Below are 24,159 nucleotides of genomic sequence, written 5' to 3' on the forward strand. Positions count from 1 at the left end.
TCCCTGTATACATCTGTTTGCTCCTGTGTTAATTGTTGCTTGCCTGACCCTTCTTCGCATAATAAACCATGTTTGGATCCGCACTCCGTTGTCAGCATCCCACTTTATATTACAATCTGATCCATTAAGAAATGAAGCAAGTGATCCAGTCTTTATGAATGAATCATAAAATCTAACTCACTCAATTAAGAAAACAGATTATTGCTGATAAAAAGAAAAATATTTTTTTCATCAGCAAAACAGAAAAATGGACAAATTGTCTCTAGCTTACTTAGTATTCATTTACTGTTTGTTGAGCTGCTGCATAGACATTCACAAGCTGATATTCAGAAAAAAGCTGACAGCTGATTCTGTGGTTAATTTTAATCGTATGGATGTAAAACAACTTATAATATGATGAATTTGGCTTTTATAACTTAAATTATTAGACTCATTCTGACATTCCGCATTGGAACTGTGACACATTTTTTTTATTTTTAAACTGAGAGATTGACTCCATAATGTCAGCTTGTACAATTTTAAAACAAATCTATTACCATAATTGATGATAAATCATGCTGATTTGTTGAAATTTTCAATTACTTTCTGATTTGTTCTTCCAGAGACGTTCAACCAAAAACATTGTCAAAGCATTTCATGACTTCATGCTTTAAGGTGTACAGTCAATATGAAGTTTGTGTGTTGTGCTGCTGGCTCTATTGGCTCTATCTATCTAAAATTTCATATTGACCAAGTAAATGCGCACCCTGACCTGAGGCGGGAGAGAAGATAAAGATGAATTACCAACCTACGTCACACATGACTCCGCATGGGTTGCCGGTTGCAAAAAGAGACGGGTTGCAATAACAAACATGTCATGTTGTGCAGTAGGATGCCAAATTCTTAACTTTTACCATACACCACACTGCTTTTAATGCCAACCACAAACGTCTTTGGCTGAAAGGGAGCTGAATGGAATGAGGACCTAAATAAAAATGCTTGACTCTACAGTTCTCACTTCATATCAGGTAAGTTCACGCTATGCTGAATCATACACGTTACTCGTTTTTGATTGCAGCAATGATTTCAATGATATGCATTAATAAAACAGCAATGATATGGTTAATTAAACTGTGGACACTGAATGCTTAGAATGAAACCTTAAAGTTATTAAGGTAAAGTTGGTTTTATATTCACACATTCGGGACACACTCACAATATTGTTTACCACGGCACTTTAAATACTCAGTCTGAAATAACCTGCAAGTGTAAACAACATTAACACTGTTTATTTGACTTGACAATGTTGTACTTTGATAGTCATTGAGTGCTAATATTATTTCGCTATTTAGAGTTTGCAAATAATACTTTTATGAAATTATATTATTAAGGAAAAAGTCTGAATGTACGAATATAAAACCTACTTTACCTTGATGTGTAAGTTCACATATACCCTGCTGAACAGGTGCAGTTCACTGTCAGAATACAGTTGTTTTGCTTGTTGATAATTATCTATTATGTTGTATAGCTCCGTCTTTTTTCTTTGTCTATGGCTAGGCAGAACCTTGTTTTTTTTCATGGAACATTATTTCTTGCACATGACTACACAGAACAAAATTGTTGGCATCCAAAGTCTTGTAGGGCTTTAACTTCTCTTTTGTTAAAACACTTGGAGCTTCAACGAGATTGCATATTTTGGCCATTTTGTCTTATCCAATATCCATTGGAAGAGATGCTACGCAAAGGGACCAGTTAGACGAACACCGCTCACTTTAACTTTAATTTTGCAGAATAACTGTGCTTATCACTGAGTGACAAGCAGTTATAGTATGCTGAAAGCATTATGTAAATAATATTTATAAAATGCAATCAATATAACTTATTTCTAAGACAACAACAAACTCTGTACCATCTGTGTCATTCCCTTGCTGTAAATGCAAGCGCTTCCTTTTTTTTTTCTGTCACCTTGCACCTTACATCCTAAATGTTTACAAACATGGTAATTTATCTATAGTGAACAAAATGTTTGGCACAGTTTTTCTTTGCTCTTGGAGCTTCTGATGATCACAGTTGAACCACTGAAGTTTTATTTTTTTCTGGACTTTTTTCTGAATGTCTCAGGACCGTTGATGTCAATGGAGGATGAGAGAGCTCTCAGATTTAACTTTAAATATCTTTATTAGTATTTTGAAGATTAATGAAGGTCTCAGGGGATTTTAAAAAACACGTAGGTGAGTAATTAATTACAGAATTATCATTTTTGGGGAAGCTAACCCTATAACTCGATATGTGGAGTTCATTGTTATGTAACTCAGCCATTGGTCGTTCTGGTGGTCCCACTAAATTTTTGCAGAGACTACAGCATATAATAATCAGAATTCCTAAGGTTTTTATTCATTTTTGGTGTATTAAAGTCTATTTTTTTTATTTAATTACCTCAGAAAAATATCTATCACCTGTTTATTTGATTTTATAATAGCATGATGTTCCTATAATCTGAAATATTGTTATGGCTTTTATTTATCCAAGTAAAGCTGCTCTGACAGAACTGACATTGTAAAAAGTGCTATAGATCTGACCTAACTTCAATTTATCGTAATGTTTACATCAGTGAATCATAAAATGTTGCATTTTTATATTATCACTTTATAAATATGTATTGTTCGTTACAACACTAGACGTGAGGGACGCAAACCTACTCCATGTGCAGCTTGCTATTACTTGCTACTTGCTATTACTGTTGATTAAACAGGGACTGAGAAGGAGCTCCATCCATGGATCAGGCTTTCCAGTGTTTGCTGATGGGACAAAGAGTGCTGTATAAATATTGCATAAACCTCTGACCTGACACATACTGAATCTGTTCAAGCAAAGAAAATTGATCTGAATCAGATGTCTTAAAATTAGAGAGCGTACAAAATGGCGATATTTAATTGTTTCTATGGATAACGTAAAGGGATTTTCCACCCAGAAATTAAATATGTTTTTGGAGAGAAATACAAAAATGACTTGTGAGGTAAGGTTGGTGTACCATAAAAAGCACTTTAAATCATCTGTTGTCATCAGCTGATGTACTTGTATAGGACTTGGATTTGTTTTCTCCACATCCATAGATCTTGCATCTATATATATGTAAGAATCATGGAAAAAAAATTAAATAAAATAAAATGAATAAAATAAAACAAATAAAATAAAATATTAAATAAATAAAATTTTATAAAATCAAATAAATTAAATAAAACGATACAAATAACATGAAATAAAATAAAAAATAAGATTTATTTAAATAAGTGTTGCTTATACTCCAAAATAAATGTACAGACTAAAACAAAACTTTACAATTCAATGTAAAAACACTAAATACGGCATAAAAAAAAATAAATAAATCTAAAAAAAATAAATAAAATACAATAACAAAATTAAATGTTTGTCTAAAACGATAAAAGTCCAGGTCAATCAATTAAAATGATTTAAACTGACATAAAAACACCCACAACAAACAAATACCTAAACAACAATAAATAAAATAAAATAAATAACACAGAATAAATATAAATAATACATATTACAATTATTATATTACATAATATTTGTAATATTAATGATAAAAAAATCTAGTTGATCCTTCACACATTGTCTGTCCCAGAGAAGCAGAAAAAAAATACAGTGCAAAGAAAATGACTTTTTATGGAAGAGTAGTGGAAGCTACAAATGATAAAATATAAAAATTTTATAAAATATAATAAAAAAGAATTAAAAACAAACAAACAAAACAAATAAAATAAATAAAAAATAAACAAAATTTGATCAAACAAAACAAATGATTTAAACATAAAATAAAATGATTATACAAATAAATGTTACAAATACTCCACAATAAATGCACAGAAAAAAAAAACTTTACAATCCAATGTAAAAATATTAATTACTACAAATAAAACTAAATCTAAATAATAAAAGCAATAACGGAATAAATGTTTGTCTGAAATGATGTCAGTCTAGGTCAATCAATTAAAATTCTTTAAAGTGTAAAAAAAAAAAATTAATATAATAATAATAATAAACAATAAAAATACCCCCCCCCCAAAAAAATCAACGAATAAAATTAAATAAAATTTAAAAATGAATAAAATAATAAATATATATAATATTTGTATTATATAATATTTATAAAATTATTGTAAAAACAAATCTTGCTGATCCTCCACAAACTGTCAGTCCCAGGGGAGCAGCAAAATAAAACCCAGTGCAATGAAAATGACTTTTATGCCAGAGTGTGCTACATGTCAGCACAATGAACTTCCTGTCCTTTTCAAGATGCGCTTTAAGTGCCCTACATAGAGACACACACACATACGTCGATGGTGGCTGAGCGACAGGAGAGCGTCTCTCTCTGTGAACACAGCCCATCTGGAAGGGCGCATAGCATGGCGCTCGGACAGGTTGCCAGGGAAACTCGGCATGGGGCGGGCAGGAGAAGATTGGCTTGTTGTGATTGGCTGCCAAGCGTGGGTTATTTCTCAAGACTGAGAGAGAGACAAAAGGCATGTCCAAAGGAAAGAAGCAAAACAACAGAGGCTCAAAACAACAAAAGCACTGCTCCAGGAAAGCCAGCAGCACTTTCTCTTACTCAGGAGCAACGCTGCTGTCTATTGATTTTGCTAAGAACAGCCATTTTCTGCGCATCAAGAGCTCTTTTATGAACCACCATTTGCTATATGATAGATGGGTCTGCTAGAAACTAACAATAAACATGCTACCAAGAAGAACAGGGAGGCTTTCTATGAAAAAATCCATTAGTTCTGTTACATACGTGATCATTTCTGGCACAAAACATGGTTTGGAACGCAACAGATTCGAGTTCATCCGAAGGACTCGGTAGGAAAAGAGAGAGAGGAGAGAACATAAGGGACTTAAGTATTGTCTCTTCTTCCTTCTGTTCATGTTCTTCGCTCTTTCTCTTTAATACTTTGCCCTCCACAAATAGTGGCCAGGGATGGGCAAAAATACATTGAAATGTATTTTAAAATAAAATACCAAATACCTTGATTTTATGTGTATCAAAAAAAAAATAAAAAATACAGCAGCCACAAATGTATCAAAATACTGCAAACTAATTTTACAAGGGAGCATGACATTTCTTTGCAAACCTTCAATCAACGTGCCTCTTCAATCATTCATTCATTCATTCATTCATTTTCCTGTCGGCTTAGTCCCTTTATAAATCTGGTATCGCCACAGCGGAATGAACCGCCAACTTATCCAGCATCCAGCGGATGCCCTTCCAGCTGCAACCCATCTGGGAAACCCATCCAAACACACTCATTCAAACTCATACACTACAGACAATTTAGCCTACCCAATTCACCTATATTCCGCATGTCTTTGGACAGTGGGGGAAACCGGAGCACCTGCAGGAAACCCACTTGAACGCAGGGAGAACATGCAAACTCCACACAGAAACGCCAACTGACCCAGTCAAGGTTCGAACCAGCGACTTTCTTGCTGTGAGGCGACAGCACTACCTACTGCACCACTGCGTCACCGCTTCTTCAATCAATCCCGGTCAAATAAATGAAATAAAACAAAACAAATTAAATTAAATAAACAAAAAATTTAATCAAATAATAATAAAAATAAAATAAATGAAATGAAGCAAAACAAACAAAACAAAATAAAAACAATTTAATAAAATAAAAGAAATAATGCTAAACAAAACAAAACAAATAAAATAAAAAATGTATAAAATAATAATAAAAATAAAATAAAATAAAAGACATAAAATTAAATTAAATTAAAAATAATAAATAATACAAAATAAAATAAAATAAAGGAAATAAAAGCAAAACAAATAAAATAAAATAAAATAAAACAAAACATTTATAATAATAAAAAAATAAATGAAATGAAGCAAAACAAACAAAACAAATCAAATAAATATAATTATATAAAAAAAAAACTGAAGCAAAACAATAAAATAAAATAAAATAAAACAAAAAATGTATACAATAATAATAAAAAAATAAGAAAATTAATTTAATAAAATAAATTAAATGAAATAAAGCAAAACAAACAAAACATTCATTTTCTTTTCAGCTTAGTATTGTCGCCTTAAACTGAGTTGCAACTGAACATAAGCTGGAATAATTGGCCTTTCATTCCACTGTGGCAACCCCTGATTAATAAAGGGACTAAGCTAAAAAGAAAATGAATGAATGAGTTGGCGGTTCATTCTGCTGTGGCAACCCCTGATAAATAAGGTACTATGCCGAAGAAAAAATAATAAATGAATGTAATCGCATCAACCTTCTTTCTGTCAGATAGGTCATTATAGATGTATACAATAAATTAATTTCACTTTTTAATGATACTCCCCATGAATATCAAACAATTTAACACATAGGAACACTCATAAAAGAAAATTGCACTGATGTAAGCTACAATCTTAATTTGCAGAGTATGAGGTAGAATCATTTTCACAACACAATATTCAATGTTTTTAAATACTTTTAAAAGGGCTACTTTGTTACTTTGTACCTTAAAGTATGAGTTTAGATAGCTTTACTATATTTGCAATACATTTTTGGGCAAGTAATGGTACTTTAGTATAGCAGTTACCAACAAGGGGGTCCCGGGCCACAAGGTGTCCTTAGCGAGCTTTGTGGGGGGTTGCGTCATATTTAAAAAATTTCTAAGCAGTGGACAATTAGAAGAATGATCATGTTGCCTTAGTTCATTTTATCCCCTAGCTCAGTGGTCCTCAACCATCGTGGTCCTCACCGATCTTTTATTTTGAAAAGTTTTTTCTTCTGAAAAATTACCTTATTCTCTCGCTTACATCTCGGTCACTTAAGCGCCCAGATTTAACCCAAAAGCAGCAAAATGAGTTAGAAACAGACGTCTTTGGAAAGTTTCTTTGCCAAGGGGAATGGCCCAGTGAAGGAACTGCCAAGGAATGGATCCGCAACCCATTTGTCAACAAAGCAGGTGAATCCAGCATGTCTGTGCAAGAAGATCAACTGATGGAGATCACAAATGACGGCGGCCTTTTAGGGGCCATTGGCATATCGCGTATTTCTAGAGTTTGCACAAGTTTATTGTTTCAAATGGAGGTGTGCAGTTTGCACACACAAATGACGTGATGCGCTCACACCATTGAACCCTGGGCCACGAACGCACCCCAAGTCTCATGACAAGAATTGGCTGACCAGCTTCAGCTATGATATGGAATATTCACATTTCGGTAAGATTAGTTTTCTCAGACAAACACAGAACACACCAACACTGCAGCGCTTTGTACTTTTCTCCAAAATAAAACTTGTAAAGCTTGTCATCCTCTGAAAAAATGGTTAATTGCCAAATTGCTTCATTTACTCAAATGGATTAAGTTCACAGCACTGTCGAAGGTAATGAGTTAATCCCTCATTACTTCAACTTAAATGGAGTAAGTTCACCATACTCATTTAGATTAGTTTTTGAACTCAAATGGTTTGTTGCAATCGGTTTCCTCAAATGGAGTTGCCTTAACTTATTGAGTTTTACAGTGTATAATTTAATTTCCACCACTGGAATTTTAAAGAAACAATTGAAAGGTTAAACAATCAAAGACATTTTCACAGCCTTCCCTGCTCATATCACTGGTCCTTTTGTTCACTCACTGACAGTAGCCAAAACACCAAAAAGAGTTTAAGGAAAGCACTGAGTCGTCATAAAAAGGTTTTGACGCTTCATTAAACTGATGATTGAGGCAGACAGATGTCCATATGAACAATGCCATCAGACCGACGTTATGCTTTACATGACCCTACACTTTTAGGTCGAAGTGCTGTGCGGTTTTCCCTCAAGCTTTAAGTGTCATGTTTAATGATTCAATGTACAGACTGTGGGTTTGTCAGTGTCTAAATAGAACCATGGGGCATCACAGCTCTCATTCTAGCACTCAGCTTATGACCTATAAGTGTTTAGCAAAACGCTACTGGCTCCTTGCACGGTACGGGTAAAACGTTACTTGTACTTCTGGACAGCTGCTTTGATGCAATTTACATTGTAAAAGCACTATTGAAATAGAGATGAAATAAACTGAACTACAAAAATGCTAGGTTACCTGGTTCATGTCATTTATTACTTTTTTGTTTTGTTTTGTTTTAAAATCTTAAAAAATGTAATTTAATTTAAGTTAATTTTATATTATTGTTTATTTATTTATTGTTATGTCATTACATTTTATTTTATTATTTATTTGTTTTATGTTTTTTATTTGATTTTATTTGATTAAAATGTATTTCATTATTTATTTGTTTTTATATGTTTTTTTATTAATTTTATTTCATTTCATTTTATTGTTTATTTATTTATTTATTTTTCATTTCATTTTATTGTTTATTCATTTTCAATATATTTTATGTATTTTATTTTGAGGTCATTTTGGGGTTTGTGTTGTGTGAATTTTAAAAGTTGGTGAATTCTTAGCTGAGCCTGTTTTAAGCAAACTGGGTCATTTATGGGCTATTTTTAATTGTTGGGTAGTTTATTTGTTTACCCAATTTTTGGGTCATTTCTTAAGTCAAAAATGTAAGAGTAGATTTTGTACAATTTCAAAACAGATTTTTTTTTCAATATATTATAAAATGGGCGAAGCAGTGGCGCAGTAGGTAGTATTGTCGCCTCACAGCAAGAAGGTCGCTGGTTCGTGCCTCGGCTCAGTTGACATTTCTGTGTGGAGTTTGCATGTTCCCTGCATTCGCGCAGGTTTCCTCCGGGTGCTCCGGTTTCCCCCACAGTCCAAAGACAAGCGGTACAGGTGAATTGGGTAGACTAAATTGTCCGTAGTGTATGAGTGTGTGTGTGTGAATCTTTCCCAGAGATGGGTTGCGGCTGGAAGGGCATCTGCTGTGTAAAAACTTGCTGGATAAGTTGGCGGTTCGTTCCGCTGTGGCGACCCCGGATAAATAAAGTGACTAAGCCGACAAGAAAATGAATGAATGAATGAATTATAAAATGCATTTATTTTTCTGTGATGGCAAATCTGATTTCAGTTTTAAGAAAGCTTGCTAACAGCCTTTCTTGATTTGGTGATCAAAAAAGAACTCTAAAAGAGTTGTGTTACAATATAGTTTTTGTGATTATTTAATGTGCTTACATGACACAAATTATTAAAGTTAAAACCTAAACATTTTGATTGACAATCATGTTTTTGCAACCTGAAAACAAACTTTTGAAAATTTGTTTGATTTGTTTGTTTGATTGCTACACCTCCATGTAAACTCAAATTCATTTAAAACCTAAATTTTGCTGAAATGGTGACAAATGTGTTCCTTCTTCTTATTAATATTCAGTCAAACTAACATTCAAAATCTAAAAACTTAAAAATATAAAATACTGTATACATAAAAAAGACAATTGCATGTTGGGAGGCTGAAAACGAAACCATTTGAAAAGTCAGAAAGTGTATGATCTTTAGTTATGATGTGATTCTGCTTAAATAGTGGCAAATGTTTGTGCTCTACTATATTTTAATGATGTTTGGTGAAGCTACAAACCAAACTGAAACCCAAAAAACAGAAACTCTGTACTTTTGCATGTATATATTATTGTTTAGACTGTAAAAGAAACAATTATGCTTCTTGTATTCTGCTATTTTAGATTTTTTGGACACTAAATATTATACACCCGGCTCAATAAGGCGCAAGGCGTGTATGGCGTGATTTGTTGTTATTTTAAGACCAGCGCGACAGTAATTTTCTCGTTTTGCTTCACGTTGTTTAAATAGCAAATCCATCTGCACCACATTGTGGACTCTTGGGTGTGCTGATCTAAAACAGAGGTGTGTTAAGGCGCATTGTTGATGCGTTGCTATTTTCAGGAACTGAAATAAACTTCACTAAAAGTCTAAAGTCCAGCGCAGAGTGCGTTTGTTATACCTCTATGCAGGTCCAAAACTCTTACACACTGCTTAATACACACAGTATGTACAGCAATACACAAATATCTTTATAAATAAAAAAAAATAAAAAAATTGAGGGATAAAAATGTTACAAAAATTTTTATTTTCTACATAAATATAAAAACCACTGCCTCCACTACCTCTCATGTCGGGGGGCTTTTTTCAGTTTATTCATGACAAGTTGCATTTGTATAATGTTATTATTATTAGCAGTATTAATAATTATATGCATATTTATATTTGTTTTAATAAAAAAAGTTTAGATTTGCCCACCTGTCAGGTTTTGTTGACGCATACATTACCATATGGGGCATAAGAATAGGACGTGTGTTTGGATATAACTCAGTTTTTGATCATACTTCGTTATCATTGTTCATTTATTAATTTGCTGGAAATTAGAACTGAATTTACAAATAGTTTGGAAACAAATCTTTGTGCTTAACAAATGAAACTAATGACAGTATATAGGCTGATGGATGTGTTCAGTGGAGTGCGCACAACACTGTTTCCTTATCCATGAAAGTAAAGGAGTAAAGAGTTAAAATAAAGTAAAGAGAAAGTAAAGAGACAGAATGGAGGAGGCTCATTCTTTATCTTCGCGCTGCAGATGCTCTGTTTAACTGTTTTCTCGCTAATGAAGCATTCATTTTTTTCACTTACAAAGTCGCCATTTAATAGCAAATGCGCCATATCACGACTCTTAAAGGAAATGGGAGATGAGACTTGAATTTGTTTAATGCAGCTTATACTCAAAACACACCCAAAACTCATTAAGAGAATAAGCACAACTCTGTTAGACCATGCACCAGGGTGCAGAACATGTTTTTTTGTACTTAAAATAGCAAAAGTGAATCAGACATGCCTTTAACACTTTTTTTCATGCACTTTAGACTTTGTGCCTAGATCAGAGGTCACCAAAATTGTTCCTGGAGGGCCGGTGTCCTGCAGATTTTAGCTCCAACCCTAATCAAACACACCTGAACAAGCTAATCAAGGTCTTACAAGGTATACTTGAATCATCCAGGCAGGTGTGTTGAGGCAAGTTGGAGCTAAACCCTGCAGGGACACCGGCCCTCCAGGACCGAGATTGGTGGCCCCTGGCCTAGATCGTTAAACTGGAGCCATATATCACACAAGACCATGGGTAACAAAACTTAACAGAACTCATTTTTAAATAACGAAAGATTATTCTTAATTTAGGAAATGGCTCATATTTCACACTCACAAATTCATGCAAAATCTACTTTATGTACAGCATTTATTCAAAATATGCATCTTGTGTAATGTTATATATATTGCCTAAGGGGGCTAATAATATTGACCTTAAAATGGTTTTAAAAAATTAAAACCTGCTTTTATTCTAGCCAAAATAAAACAAATAAGACTTTCCCCAGAAGAAAAAATAATATAGCAAATACTGTGAAAAATTCCACTTGGGAATTTTCTACAAATCTAATCATTTGGGAAATATTAGAAAAATAAAAAAATTATACAATAAAAGCACAGCAGGGCTAATCATTTTGACTTAAACGGTATGTCTTTATGTAATTTTGAGTCAAATTTAGTTAAAAATTATAATAATTAATTATAATAATTCTCTCTCAAAAAAAAAAGACACTAAAAGATGACCGTAATCTTTCATTGCAGAAGTCATTCTTAGTAACATTTTGAAGCATGCAAATCAGATGAGAAATGCAAAACAAATCTGAATTCCTGTAAATATTTACACATGTAAACGATGACTTGGGCACACAAGCTAACTGATGAGCACTCTTTTGAACTGTAACTAATTAGCTGTGGCTGTTTTCCCCTCAATCTACGCTATTGTTTCCCTTTCAAGCGGCTACAAAAGCGATGTCCCACTCGATGTGAACAGCACATTGTGGATGCGAGATGCTAATGGCGGCGATCAATTATTCACCGGCTAATCTGTCTGAAGAGGCACTGGAATGTGGAATAGGCTCATCATGGACCCGCATTAATATTCAGTCAACAGGCCTCACTCCGCAACTGCCTACATGTCATATCAGACCCAAGCCCTCCTCAAAGGAGCCATGTCTAAATGAGGGCTTTCAAGAGGCTGCTTCTGGAAATGGACGATGTCTATGCGCAGATTAGCTCTTGTTAAACGCATGCTGACCATTTTATTGCACAATGGATGACTGCTGCTCAGTTATGTGTCATAGCGGTGTTACAATAGATTTTGTGTATTGTACATGATGAGTGTCCATGCAAATACACTGGAACATTGTGGGTGGTTTCAGAGGTCTTTATGACAACGTCATCCACAAGTTCATCGTTAGTAGTTATAAAAGTATTAAGCACTCAGCTCTGAGGATTACAAATAAATCGTCAAGTTATGCACTTTATTTGTGGTTAAAAGGATCATTCATTTAAAAAAAATATGAAGAAAATGATTATATTATATTATATTATATTATATTATATTATATTATATTATATTATATTATATTATATTATATTATATTATATTATATTATATTATATTATATTATATTATTGACTCACTTGTGTGATGTTTTGAACCTGCATTCCTTTCTTTAGTCTGCAGAAATCAAAATAATATAGAAAATTTCAATAAAGTAAGGGTTCAACTTTTGTCAATACAGAAAGTCAACGGGGTCTAAACAGCACCAGACCATCACTGATTGTACATTCTAATAAAATGCTGGGTTGTGTCAACCCAATGCTATTTGACCAAATGTTGCATGGATTAACACTTCCCAGCATTTTTTAGAGTGTAACTGCTTAGAATGTAGCACAGGCTCAGAACAACATGATGGTTATTAAATGATGACATTTCCTTCTGTCATCAGATGCCAGAACTGAAATTTGAGCAGTAAATTAAAGTCAAAATATGTGGTTTACTTCACTATAATGAAAGGAAATGGATCTTTTAAAAGAAGCTTTCTTTTTTCAAATAAAATGCTGGGTTGTTTTAATCCAATTTTGGGAAAAATGTTAATAAACCCAGCGGCGATGAAAAAAATACAGTGTTTAGCCCAGTGGTTGGCCATATTTCACCCAAATATGGGTTGAAACAACACAGCATAAAGTTAAATCAATATATTCTTAAAAGACTACTACAATTACACCCAATGTGTGCATGTCCAGCCTTTGAAGGTGCTATATAATAAAAACGTGGATATACCTAAGCATAGCTTAATAGTAAGAATTCAGTACATAGAAATGACATGCGTGAGCCTCAAACACACCATTGTTTCCTCATTCTGATGTGAACCCTGTGAGTGCAAATTCCCTGACTCTTGACGATCCACAAGAGATCAATAATATGCATCTCATTGGCCATAACTTTTCTAAATGAAATTACAATAATGACAATTTTCCACTTATTTTTTATATTTAATTTAAGTTGTATTATATTTACTATATATAACTATATATATATATATATATAACTATAACTATATATATATATATATATATATATATATATATATATATATATATATATATATATATATATATATATATATATATAACTATATATATATATAACTATATATATATATAACTATATATATATATAACTATATATATAACTATATATATATATATATATATATATATATATATATATATATATATATATATATATATATATATATATATATATATATATATATATATATGTGTGTGTGTGTGTGTGTGTGTATGTGTGTATGTATATATGTAAATATGTAAGACTTTTATTTTGAAAACGAAACTGGCATTATAGAGCTCTCAGCTAATGAAACCAGCCATGGAGTACCTCATCTCATCGTCAGAATGCAAGATGTGGGATATACGGATTATAATTTTATTCAGCACCTCCGAAGAGGCCTAACGTCTTTTTTACTGTCACGTTTGTTAGTTTAACCTGTATATTGTGAAATGTGCCATGTATGTTTTAATGAGGCAACAAACACAGGTGGACTGCTGAAAATAAGGGCATACTCACACTAGGTACATTTGCCTTGAACCATGCCGAAAGCGCGATTGTCCCCCTCCCATCTCCCCCGATGGTCAGCACGCTTACGTCATCGATGATGCGACTGTTCAGTTTAATCTTTATTCATTTATGACAGTTTGGTTCATTTAAAAGTAAGAATGATTAATAAATTCATATGAAACACTCCCTTAAAATGACATCACATCTTCAGTTCTGGGCTCAGGCGCACTTTGCATTCATACTACAAGTGTACTGTGCCAAAGCCCAACCAAACCGCACTCTGGCACACCTCTTCCAACTGGTCCAAGGCTGGCCAACTGAACTTTGCCCGATTCAGAGCATTTACATTTATCAAACTTACCGGCAAATGCACCTAGGCACGGTTAGCATAGAATAGCATAGTGTGAGTGCACCCTAAGTGTTTAATGAAGGTTGATGCATCGTGTCATATCACTCAACTCTTATGTACATTTTTCATTTGCTTATGTGATTTTGTATATATTAAAACCACAAAGCAAAACTCTAAATACATACAGTTGAAGTCAGATTTATTAGCACCCCTCCCCCCCTTCACACACAAACACACACATTTCTAAAACATAATACTAAACATAATAATTCTAAAAAAAAAACACACACACACACACATTTCTAAACACATTTCTAAACATAATAGTTTTAATAACTCATCTCTAATAACTGATTTATTTTATCTTTACCATGATGACTTCAAATAATATTTGACTAGATATTTTTCAAGACACTTCTAGGGGGGGTTAATAATTCTGACTTCAACTGTATATGTAGGTTTTGTTGAGTTTAATTAGAATTTAGCCTAGATTTCATCCACAACACCACTCAAAAGCAATCTAGGTTGCTCTGGGGTTACTGAAATAGCTCACTCAACCCTTTTAGCTAAAATCAACCACACCTACCACATCAGTTGAAAAGATTGTCATTTAACAAAGAATCCACTTAACTTATTATAATCAAGAATATTCAAGCACTGACACAAGCTATGGAGCATCAGAGCAGAGCTCATTAATATTCAAGACTCTTCCAAATATGGTCAAAACCAAGCAATGCATTTTATGGGTAATTCCTGTGGTTACAAATGAGCACCTAAAACCTTTTCTGGATTTATTTTGCACTTACCTAAGCCACAAAACCACAATAGATACATCAGAGAACCATTTAACATATAAAATCAGTGCACTCTATGGCACCTTTCAGCTATTTTAGGCTATTTAGTTGGTTAAATATGAAATAAGTGAAGCAAAATACTAATTTCGGATTTATATGCACATTGTGTTCCCTTGCATTAGATCACTGGGTCAGCTCGCGTTCATGTTACTCACAAAGAGAATAGCAAATGTTGGACGGAGAGGGATTTCTCTACAAGCACCTGTTCAGCCTCACGCAGCAGAATTTCCCCAAGCAATTTTCATTATTTGAACCTGATGCACACTTTATGAACAGTATACATGTTTGATATGGCAGTGACTTATACGAAAGTACATCGACTGAAAGTGCATATTAAATCCATGCAGATTTCCAATGTAAACATAAATAAAGACTGAAAACAGACGGTACCTGCAGGCCCTCGATTGCCAATCTCAACATGCTTGGAGTGAGCTTGGAAGCTTGCTTGAAAGTGAAGTTACTCCAGTCAATGATCAAGACAAATCCATTAACTTGTAGCTCCGGGTCTTCTATCATTGCCTCCAGAGAAAGTAAAATAGCTCGCAGAATATCCACAAAAGTGTACCTGCAGATAAACAGAAGCTTTTAGCAAGATTTGCAAACAAACTGTGAATTTGAGCTTGCTTTTTTGAAATGAGCAAATTCTCATATTTATTTACTGGCTAAGTTTGCTTTGTATTTGTAGGATGCTTCAATATTTGCATTTAAACTTTTCTACAGGGCTTTAGTACATTTGCAATAATGCTTGAATAAATGCAGCAAATCAGGCACGACTTGACCCTGGTGTTTGTCACACATTGTTCCTATGAGAGGATGCCAAGAGCGCTGCCATCCAAAGCAATGGTGCGACTGGCACAGATTCAAAGGTTGTTTGATATAGACTCGAGCATTATGTACTCTCCAGTTTAAAGAGGCAAGATTAAACATCAACAGGTAGTGGTATGATTGAAAAAAAAAAAGATTAAATTTCTACGTAAATCTTCTGAAATAGCCCTAATCCACATTCCAAGGGTTATTTCACCCAAAAATGAAAATTCTGTAATTAATGATTTAGCCTCATGTCACCCCAATTGCATAACGTAATCATTCAACACTATAAGAATACTTTTGTCCACCAAAAAAAAACTGTAAAAATGAATTTGTTCACCTTTTTCTTGCATGACAGGTCAACATGCGTGTTTACTACATAAATTCTCAATAAATACTTGCATATTAGTAATATATAAGTACAAATATACCCTTATAATTGTTAATATTTACAATACATTGTCAAGGCCAATACTACAATAAGTGTGGTTTATTTATAAACTAATTTCAAGAGGATCAAGTGCTTATAATCAACACAGCTGGCACCTTATTAGCTCTTTAATCTGCTCTATTAGATGATTACGAAAGCATTATATATATAACCAGTTTTTTACTCCAGTTATCTTTGTCTTGAAGTTCCCCGCCCTTCCACCCCCACTTCCCCCTTTTTTCTGATAGGCCAACACGGTGGCCGATTGGCTAGCACTGTTGCCTCACTGCAAGAACACCACTGGTCTAATCTCCTATCGGACCGGTTCGCGTTTCTGTGCGGAGTTTCTATGTTCTCCCCATGTTCGCGTGGGTTTCCCCCTGGGTTTCCCGGTTTTGTCCCACCGTCCAAAAACATACACCATACCCAATCGACTTACACTTCTCACATGGCGACAAGCAGGGGAATTCTCAAGACCAACCTAAGCTCAGACTCCCCTTTTGCCCTTCTAAAGGGAGGGAGCCCCGGGCTCAATGATATCACAAGCTTAGGGCTCTCTCCCAGGACAGCATGCCAATTACGCTCTATTGATTGACAGCTAAGTGTAAACTCTTGGATTGTATTATTGGCCTTAATAAATGTGCACCCTAATCTTACACAGAAGACAACAAACAAAGTCGTTTTTACAGTTTTTAAGGAAGACAAATGTGTTCTTTGAGCATCAAGATTGCAGTTGAATCACAGAAGCCACGTGAAATGGTTCGACAATGTTTTTGGTTCCTAGACTTTAAACTTCTCATGATCACTGTTGTCTATGGAGGGTCAGAGAGGTCTCTGGATTTCAAATCAATTCAATTCAATTGTATAACGCTTTTACAATGTAAATTGTGTCAAAGCAGCTTCACATAAAGGGTCATAGTAATTAGAACAGTGTAGTTCAGTTTTTAGTGTTTAAGTTCAGTTCAGTTTTCATCAGTTTTCATTCAGATTTCATCTAAAATATTTAAATCTGTATTCAAAATATGAACGAAGGTCTCGGGGGATTGGAACACATTAAGGTGAGTAATTAATAAAAGAATTTTCATTTTGGGGTGAATTAACTCTTTAATGCATACATTCACACACTAAACAGCAACCCCAAAATGTATTTGGTCATAATTACTCCTATTATGCAATTAAACAGGTTGAAAATATACGTTACAGCATCACTTGTGTCAGAAATAGCTCATATAAAAATCTGATCATTCTAAAGTCTTATTGGTCATATGGAAAGTCTGTTGTGATTGGTCCATTACTTACAACGTACAGTACATTGGAAACAAAACCCTCATTAACATTTCTGAATATCAGCTACAGAGGCTTTTTCACCATGTGTACTGTGTACGTACAGTAACGCTGCCATTGGTTTTGGTATTAATTCAAGCCTAAGTCTTTATACTTTGGAGGTGGATATTATTTTGCAGCACATAATACTGTTATTTCAACATGTCAATGACATTAATTAAACTTTTAAAGACCTCAGTTACTACTACAGTGCTTGAGGACAAAGCAGATGTCCTTTGCAGATGACCAATGAAGACATGGCATTATGCAAATTTGATACAAACCTACGTAGGACTGTGCAGGAAGAAAGACTGAAATTACTTATCTTTAGAATGACTTGTTTCAGGCAGTTCAAAGTTATGAACTCTTTGTTCTGGGACAATAACTGGCTCACTTTGAGAATTGAAACATTAAAGACCTTTTACACTGATAAACAGAAGATTACACACAACATAGCAGGTAATATCATGAAAAAGTATGATTTTGACTCAATTTGAATGTCATTACATACAAAATAATTTAAAAACACAACTTAAAAATGACTCAAGTGTTCAATAGTTCATGAGCCCCCTTTATATTTTCTAAAATCTCAAATATAGGGTTCAAATTCATTCCGAGTTTAACTGGTGAAAAAACCAACAACAATTATATTAGTAGCATTCAGTCCCATTAAAGCAAACTTCGATTAAATGCACAATATGATTACTCTATAAAATAATAATATTAAATTACTTTTTTTATCAAATCATACTTTCATCTAAAATGGGATTGAGCAAACTACTTAGGCTAAATTCCACTTCTATTTTGGTATTTTGGGAATTTTTTTTTACCCCTTGGTTTTGAGTGTGGTCCTGAAAAAACTATGTTCGAAGGGGTATCTACCCCTTCCCCTTAGCCCTATGCCTTCAAGCTAAAGAGAGTTGGGACACCCCTACTCCTTCACATGAATGTGCAAAAACGATGGGTAGGGGTAAGGGCTAAGGCAGAGAATTGGGATTGGGCCTTACAGTACATTGCACCTATTGCACGTCCAGTGTCACTGGAGTAACTGGGATAAAGTGCTTTATTCAAAGACACACCGATAATAGATTAACCCTTGAAGGCTAAAGTTAAAATGAATGAAAGGCTAAATCTCAGTACATTACTTGCCCTCATGAATTATTCAGCAGTACATTACTTGAGATTTGCCAGAAGAAAGTCATTGTAATGTACATTTTGATCTGAGACCCTTACATGCATGTGTCAAGGTCATTCTTTTTAACATTATAAGATAATGTATTGTTTTGAGATAGTAGACAAGTAGGAGAATAGTAAAAGTTTCTTTAAAAATAATAACTTTTAAGTTTTTATTTGAATATACACTCACCTGCCACTTTATTAGGTACACCTTACTAGTACCCCCTTTTGCTTCAGAACTGCCGTAATCTTTCATGGCATAGATTCAACAAAGTACTGGAAATATTCCTCAGATATTTTGGTCCATATTGACAAAATAGCATAACACTGTTGCTGGAGATTTGTCGGCTGTGAATCTCCTGTTCCACCACATCCCAAAGGTGCTCTATTGGATTTAGAACTGATGACTGTGGAGGCCGTTTGAGTACAGTGAACTCATTGTCATGTTCAATAAACCAGTATGAGATGATTTGCGACTGATGAAAAATGCGAATTCTGAACCTACCATCCAAATGTCGCAGCAGAAATTGATACTCATCAGACCGGGCAACGTTTTTCCATTCTTCTATTGTCCAATTTTAGTGAGACTGTGTATATTGTAGCCTCAGTTTCCTGTTCCTAGCAGACAGGAGAGGCACCCGGTGTGGCCTTCTGCTGCTGTAGCCCATCCGCCTCAAGATTCAATGTGTTGTGTGTTCAGAGATGTTCTTCTGCATACTTCGGTTGTAACGATTGGTTATTTGAGTTGCTGTTGCCTTTCTATCAGCTGGAACCAGTCTGGCCATTCTCCTCTGACATCTGGCATCAACTAGGCATTTGCACCCACAGAACTGTCATATTTTATCTTTTTCTGACCATTCTCTGTGAACCCTAGAGATGATTGTGTGTGGAAATCCCAGTAGATCAGCAGTTTCTGAAATACTCAGACCAGCCCATCTGGCACCAACATTTAAAGTCATTTAAAACACCTTTTTTCCCCATTCTGAGGCTCAACTGCAGCAGATCGTCTTGACCATGTCTACATGCCTAAATGCATCGAGTTGCTGCCATGTGATTGACTGATTAGAAATTTGCGTTAATGAGCATTTGGACAGGTGTACCTATAATAAAGAAGCTGGTGAGTGTATGTTGTAATGCTGTAATAAGGACAATAACATATACAATGGGATACATAGAGAACCATCATGTAGGATATGGTGAGGTCAATCAAAGGTCATCAGTCACCATGGCTTAGATGTTAAATCAAACCATCAGGTTAACATTTCTCTATGCACAGTCTGCACCTGGTATTAAAAAGTATCTTCATAACACTGATCACAAGTGGATGAGGCTAAATACAGGTGTATATGGGCATGCAATATTTTATGCTTTCAACCAATTCCAGGGTTAGTCTACAACAAATCAAATTGGATTGCTTTTGACAGGCATTCACATAGTCGAATGTAATAATAGCAACAAATGACCAACTACATGAAAACACGATTATTAAAGGTTGGCTACGAGAAAAGGCAGCAAAACAATAATTCCATACGTATTTCATTTGTCATGCAGACAATTTTCATTTGCTTACAAATCAAGTAATGTTGGTTCATTCGTTTTACAACTCAACATCATTCATGAGATCCTACCCAGAAAGTGATGTAGAGCATGACAAAAATGTTTGAACGTATCTTAATACTAGGTAGGTTGAAATGATAATGAATCTCCCTGAGTAACCTCAGATGGAAACTGAAATTAGTAGAGGGTTAAATCAATTTTGTAAAAGAAAATGTAATGCAAATATATATGAAAAGGCAGTAACACCAAAAGCTCCAAAAGTATCAGATTTATTCATTTAAAAAGGCTACAACAGCGTGTGACATTGCGAGCACACCATTATTACAGTAAGTGAATAAATTTGATACTTCTAGAGCTTTTGGTGTTGTCACCTTTTCATTTACAGTTGAAGTCAGAATCATGAAGTGTTAGACCCCTGTATATTTTTTCCTCAATTTCTTTTTAATGGAAACAAGATTTTATCAACACATTTCTAAACATAATAGTTTTAATAACACATTTCTAATAACTGATTTCTTTTTTCTTTGCCATGAAGACAGTACATAACAGGCCTGTAGCCAGCTTATTGAAGGGGTGGTTATTTTATCTCAAAAAGTGGACCATTTTGCAGTCATATAGTTCATTTTCTGTTAAATTATGAGGTTCAAATATTGCATTTTAGTGATATTCATTCATTCATTTTCGGCTTAGTGCCTTTATTAATCCGGGGTCACCACAGCGGAATGAACCGCCAACTTATCCAACACATTTATATGCAGCGGATGCCCTTCCAGCCGCAACCCATCTCTGGGAAACATCCACACACACACTCAATCACACTCATACACTACGGACAATTTAGCCTACCCAATTCACCTGTACCGCATGTCTTTGGACTGTGGGGGAAACCGGAGCACCCAGAGGAAACCCACACGAACACAGGGAGAACATGCAAGGTCCACACAGAAATGCCAACTGACCCAGCCGAGGCTCGAACCAGCGACCTTCTTGCTGTGAGGCGACAGCACTACCTACTGCGCCACTTTTAATGCAATAAAAATATTTCCTAGATTTTTGTCAAATTGCATACCATACTATTTTACCGTGAAGGGTTTATTTACAAAAGTTCATTTAAACTGTAAGTTATTACAGGTTCATAAATAATGTAATGAGATTAGAATTTTAAATTAAACATTTTGAACAAAGTTTAAAAATAAAGATTTATTATTATACATCATTAAAAAAACCAAAACAATTAGGAATCTGTTAAACTGTAGCCTATAGGTAAATAACAAACTGGCCAGCTCATTTATTTATTCAGAATTTGTCTATTTGAATAACTAAAATTTTTATTTATCATAAAGCCATCTTCAGTCTTTCATTTTCACAGTTTATGAAAGCCAAATTAGCCTCCAAATTAGCAAATGGGACAAATTAGCTCATTTGGAGTCAAATTCTGGATTTTGTCAGTAGGGGGTTGGGCCTTTCGAACCATCCGAACCCCAAACCCCCACCCCCTGGCTATGGGCCAGCATAATGTTTTACTAACTATTTTTCAAGATAGTATTCAGCTTTAAGTGCTATTTAAAGGTTTAACTAGGTTAAAGTTAGGGTAATTAGGCAAGTCATTGTATAATGATGGTTTGTTCTGTACACAATCAAAAAAAGGATTTCTTAAGGGAGCTTTTAATATTGATCTTAATATGGTTTTAATAAAATTAAAAACTGCTTTTATCAAATAATTTTGACTTCAACTGTATATTTGCATAGTTTTTGTTTGGCTGTGCCATCTTTGAAAAAATAAAAATGTAACAAATGTACTATTTTTTTTTTCCTTCCTAACATCTCACACATGCTAAGTTATCATAAAGTCATTTACTAATACTACAATATGTATAACATCATAGGTTGTAACCTTTATTTAATGTCTAAACATCACTCTGTCATGAAAGACAGAAGACTGATGTGTTAAAGACAGCTCTGACCGTGCGTGTCATTACCCACAATTAGCCAAAATCCAATAGCTTCCTACCTGCTCTGATCCCAGTTGGCTGCGAACAGGACCAGAATCTTCCTCCCATATCTATCCAGATTGGAAAGGACTCCAGGAAATCCATCTTTCAGAGCTTGCTTGATCCCTGGATCGGTGGCCTTCAGGTTCTTGAACATATCTAGGTTCTGTTGCCGGTACTCAAAGTATTGGGCCAGGAGGCGAAAGGCCTCGAAATGGTTAAATTTACGAGCTCTAAGAAAGCGCAGGATGAAAGCATCGTCTGTCCTGAGAAAGCCAATGTCTGGACGGGTGATGATCATGTCCCTCACCTCCTGTATGTCCTGATGCAAAGTGTCGGGGTTCTCCTTTAACTCCACCTTGGCTTTCTCCAGGGTTTCTGGAGACAGGCCTGCCTGTAAATGAGTCATTGTCCTTGCACTGAGCCAATGCTGACTATACTGTACTACCACTATATATAGATATATACTCTATATGTTAATGATGAAAATGCCAATCATAAAGAGCCCTATCGCTGCAGTGATTTCAAATAAAAACCTGACTTTGGAGATGGTCCTGAGTGTGAGCTACGACACTGTTACTTCAGCTCATGAGTTCACCTGTATCATAGGTTTATTAATAACATTACATCACGTACATTCATTTGGTCGTGCTCATCGATTGTATATGTATATGTGTGTCTGTGTGTGTGTGTCTGTATGGCTTAAGCAGGCGGAAATCGTCTGAGTTTGCGTATATGATCAAATCGGAGGCATTGACTAGACTACAAATCCGTTCATTCACTCCATCCCACCCCAATGACGGTTAAAAGCGCTGCTCTATCCTACCATCATCAAGCGGCCAGGCAATGCGGCACCCTGCAGCATCTCTTGTCATGAGTCTCCATTTAACGCGCATTTCTAATGTTGCCGTGAATCGCAGTCCGAGCCTCATCACGATCAGCGCTCCGTGTGCATCCTATACGTCCTTTCGGTATGGTGTCGGTCCGGGTCCGTATGGTTCCGGTGATGTGGTGAAGGGTTTACGTCAGTGCTGCTGCTGCTGTTGCTTCGCTTTGTTGCTGATGAGAGTGACTTCAAGCTTCGCTCCGGTGATACAGTCTGTCCGTCATCACATGGCGGAGGAGGGGAGAAGCGCTCGCTCGCTCTGTATCCTCCAGAGAAAGGTTTTTTCTCCCCTTTCCTTTTGCCAGATTTTGTGCTTCACACATATTGGTTGATGCGTTTTTATTAATGGGAAAATGTAAAACAACAGTATAATAAAGGTAATAATAATAATGGTATTATATTATTTATTTATTTGTCATTTAAAAGCAAAATATTTTACATAAAAAGTCTGCTTAAGTAATATATTGATTAAAGTAAACCCAAAATAAATACCATTTTATTCGTTTGTGTGTTTGTTTTGGGAGAATTTATATGAATATAAATATAATATTATATATATATATATATATATATATATATATATATATATATATATATATATATATATATATATATATATATATATATATATATATATATATATATATAATGACACAAAGCACATTTTAGAATAATAGTAACAATAAATGAACAATAAATACATTAAATAAAAAATACTACAACTTCTGCATATAATAGTAAATATAACTATTATTATCATCATTAGTATAATCATCATCCTCATAATCAGCACTATAATATACATTTAAATAAATAAAAAATATTCAAATACTGATAATATTATTACTCAGTATGTGTTGTTGTTATTATTATTATTATTATATTAAATGA

The 24,159-nt window shown here is 34.4% G+C and overlaps 1 protein-coding gene and 1 long non-coding RNA gene across 2 annotated transcripts in view; one reads left to right on the plus strand and one right to left on the minus strand.

The window, feature by feature from the left end:
* clvs2 (clavesin 2) overlaps nucleotides 1-23,219 on the minus strand; it is a 50,140-nt gene extending 26,921 nt beyond the window's left edge. The window contains 2 exon segments of the mRNA NM_001025545.2: nucleotides 15,489-15,663; nucleotides 22,403-23,219. Of these exon segments, the coding sequence (NP_001020716.1) occupies nucleotides 15,489-15,663; nucleotides 22,403-22,791 (564 nt within the window). The 5' untranslated portion in view covers nucleotides 22,792-23,219.
* LOC141379416 (uncharacterized) lies at nucleotides 8,357-11,540 on the plus strand. Its single transcript, XR_012396018.1, has 3 exons — nucleotides 8,357-9,384; nucleotides 9,465-9,504; nucleotides 9,701-11,540. It is a non-coding gene; the product is annotated as an uncharacterized lncRNA (long non-coding RNA).
* Nucleotides 23,220-24,159: the final 940 nt, after the last annotated feature.

The sequence above is a fragment of the Danio rerio genome, chromosome 20, assembly GCF_049306965.1.
Source record: "Danio rerio strain Tuebingen ecotype United States chromosome 20, GRCz12tu, whole genome shotgun sequence".
Taxonomy (NCBI): Eukaryota; Metazoa; Chordata; class Actinopteri; order Cypriniformes; family Danionidae; genus Danio; species Danio rerio.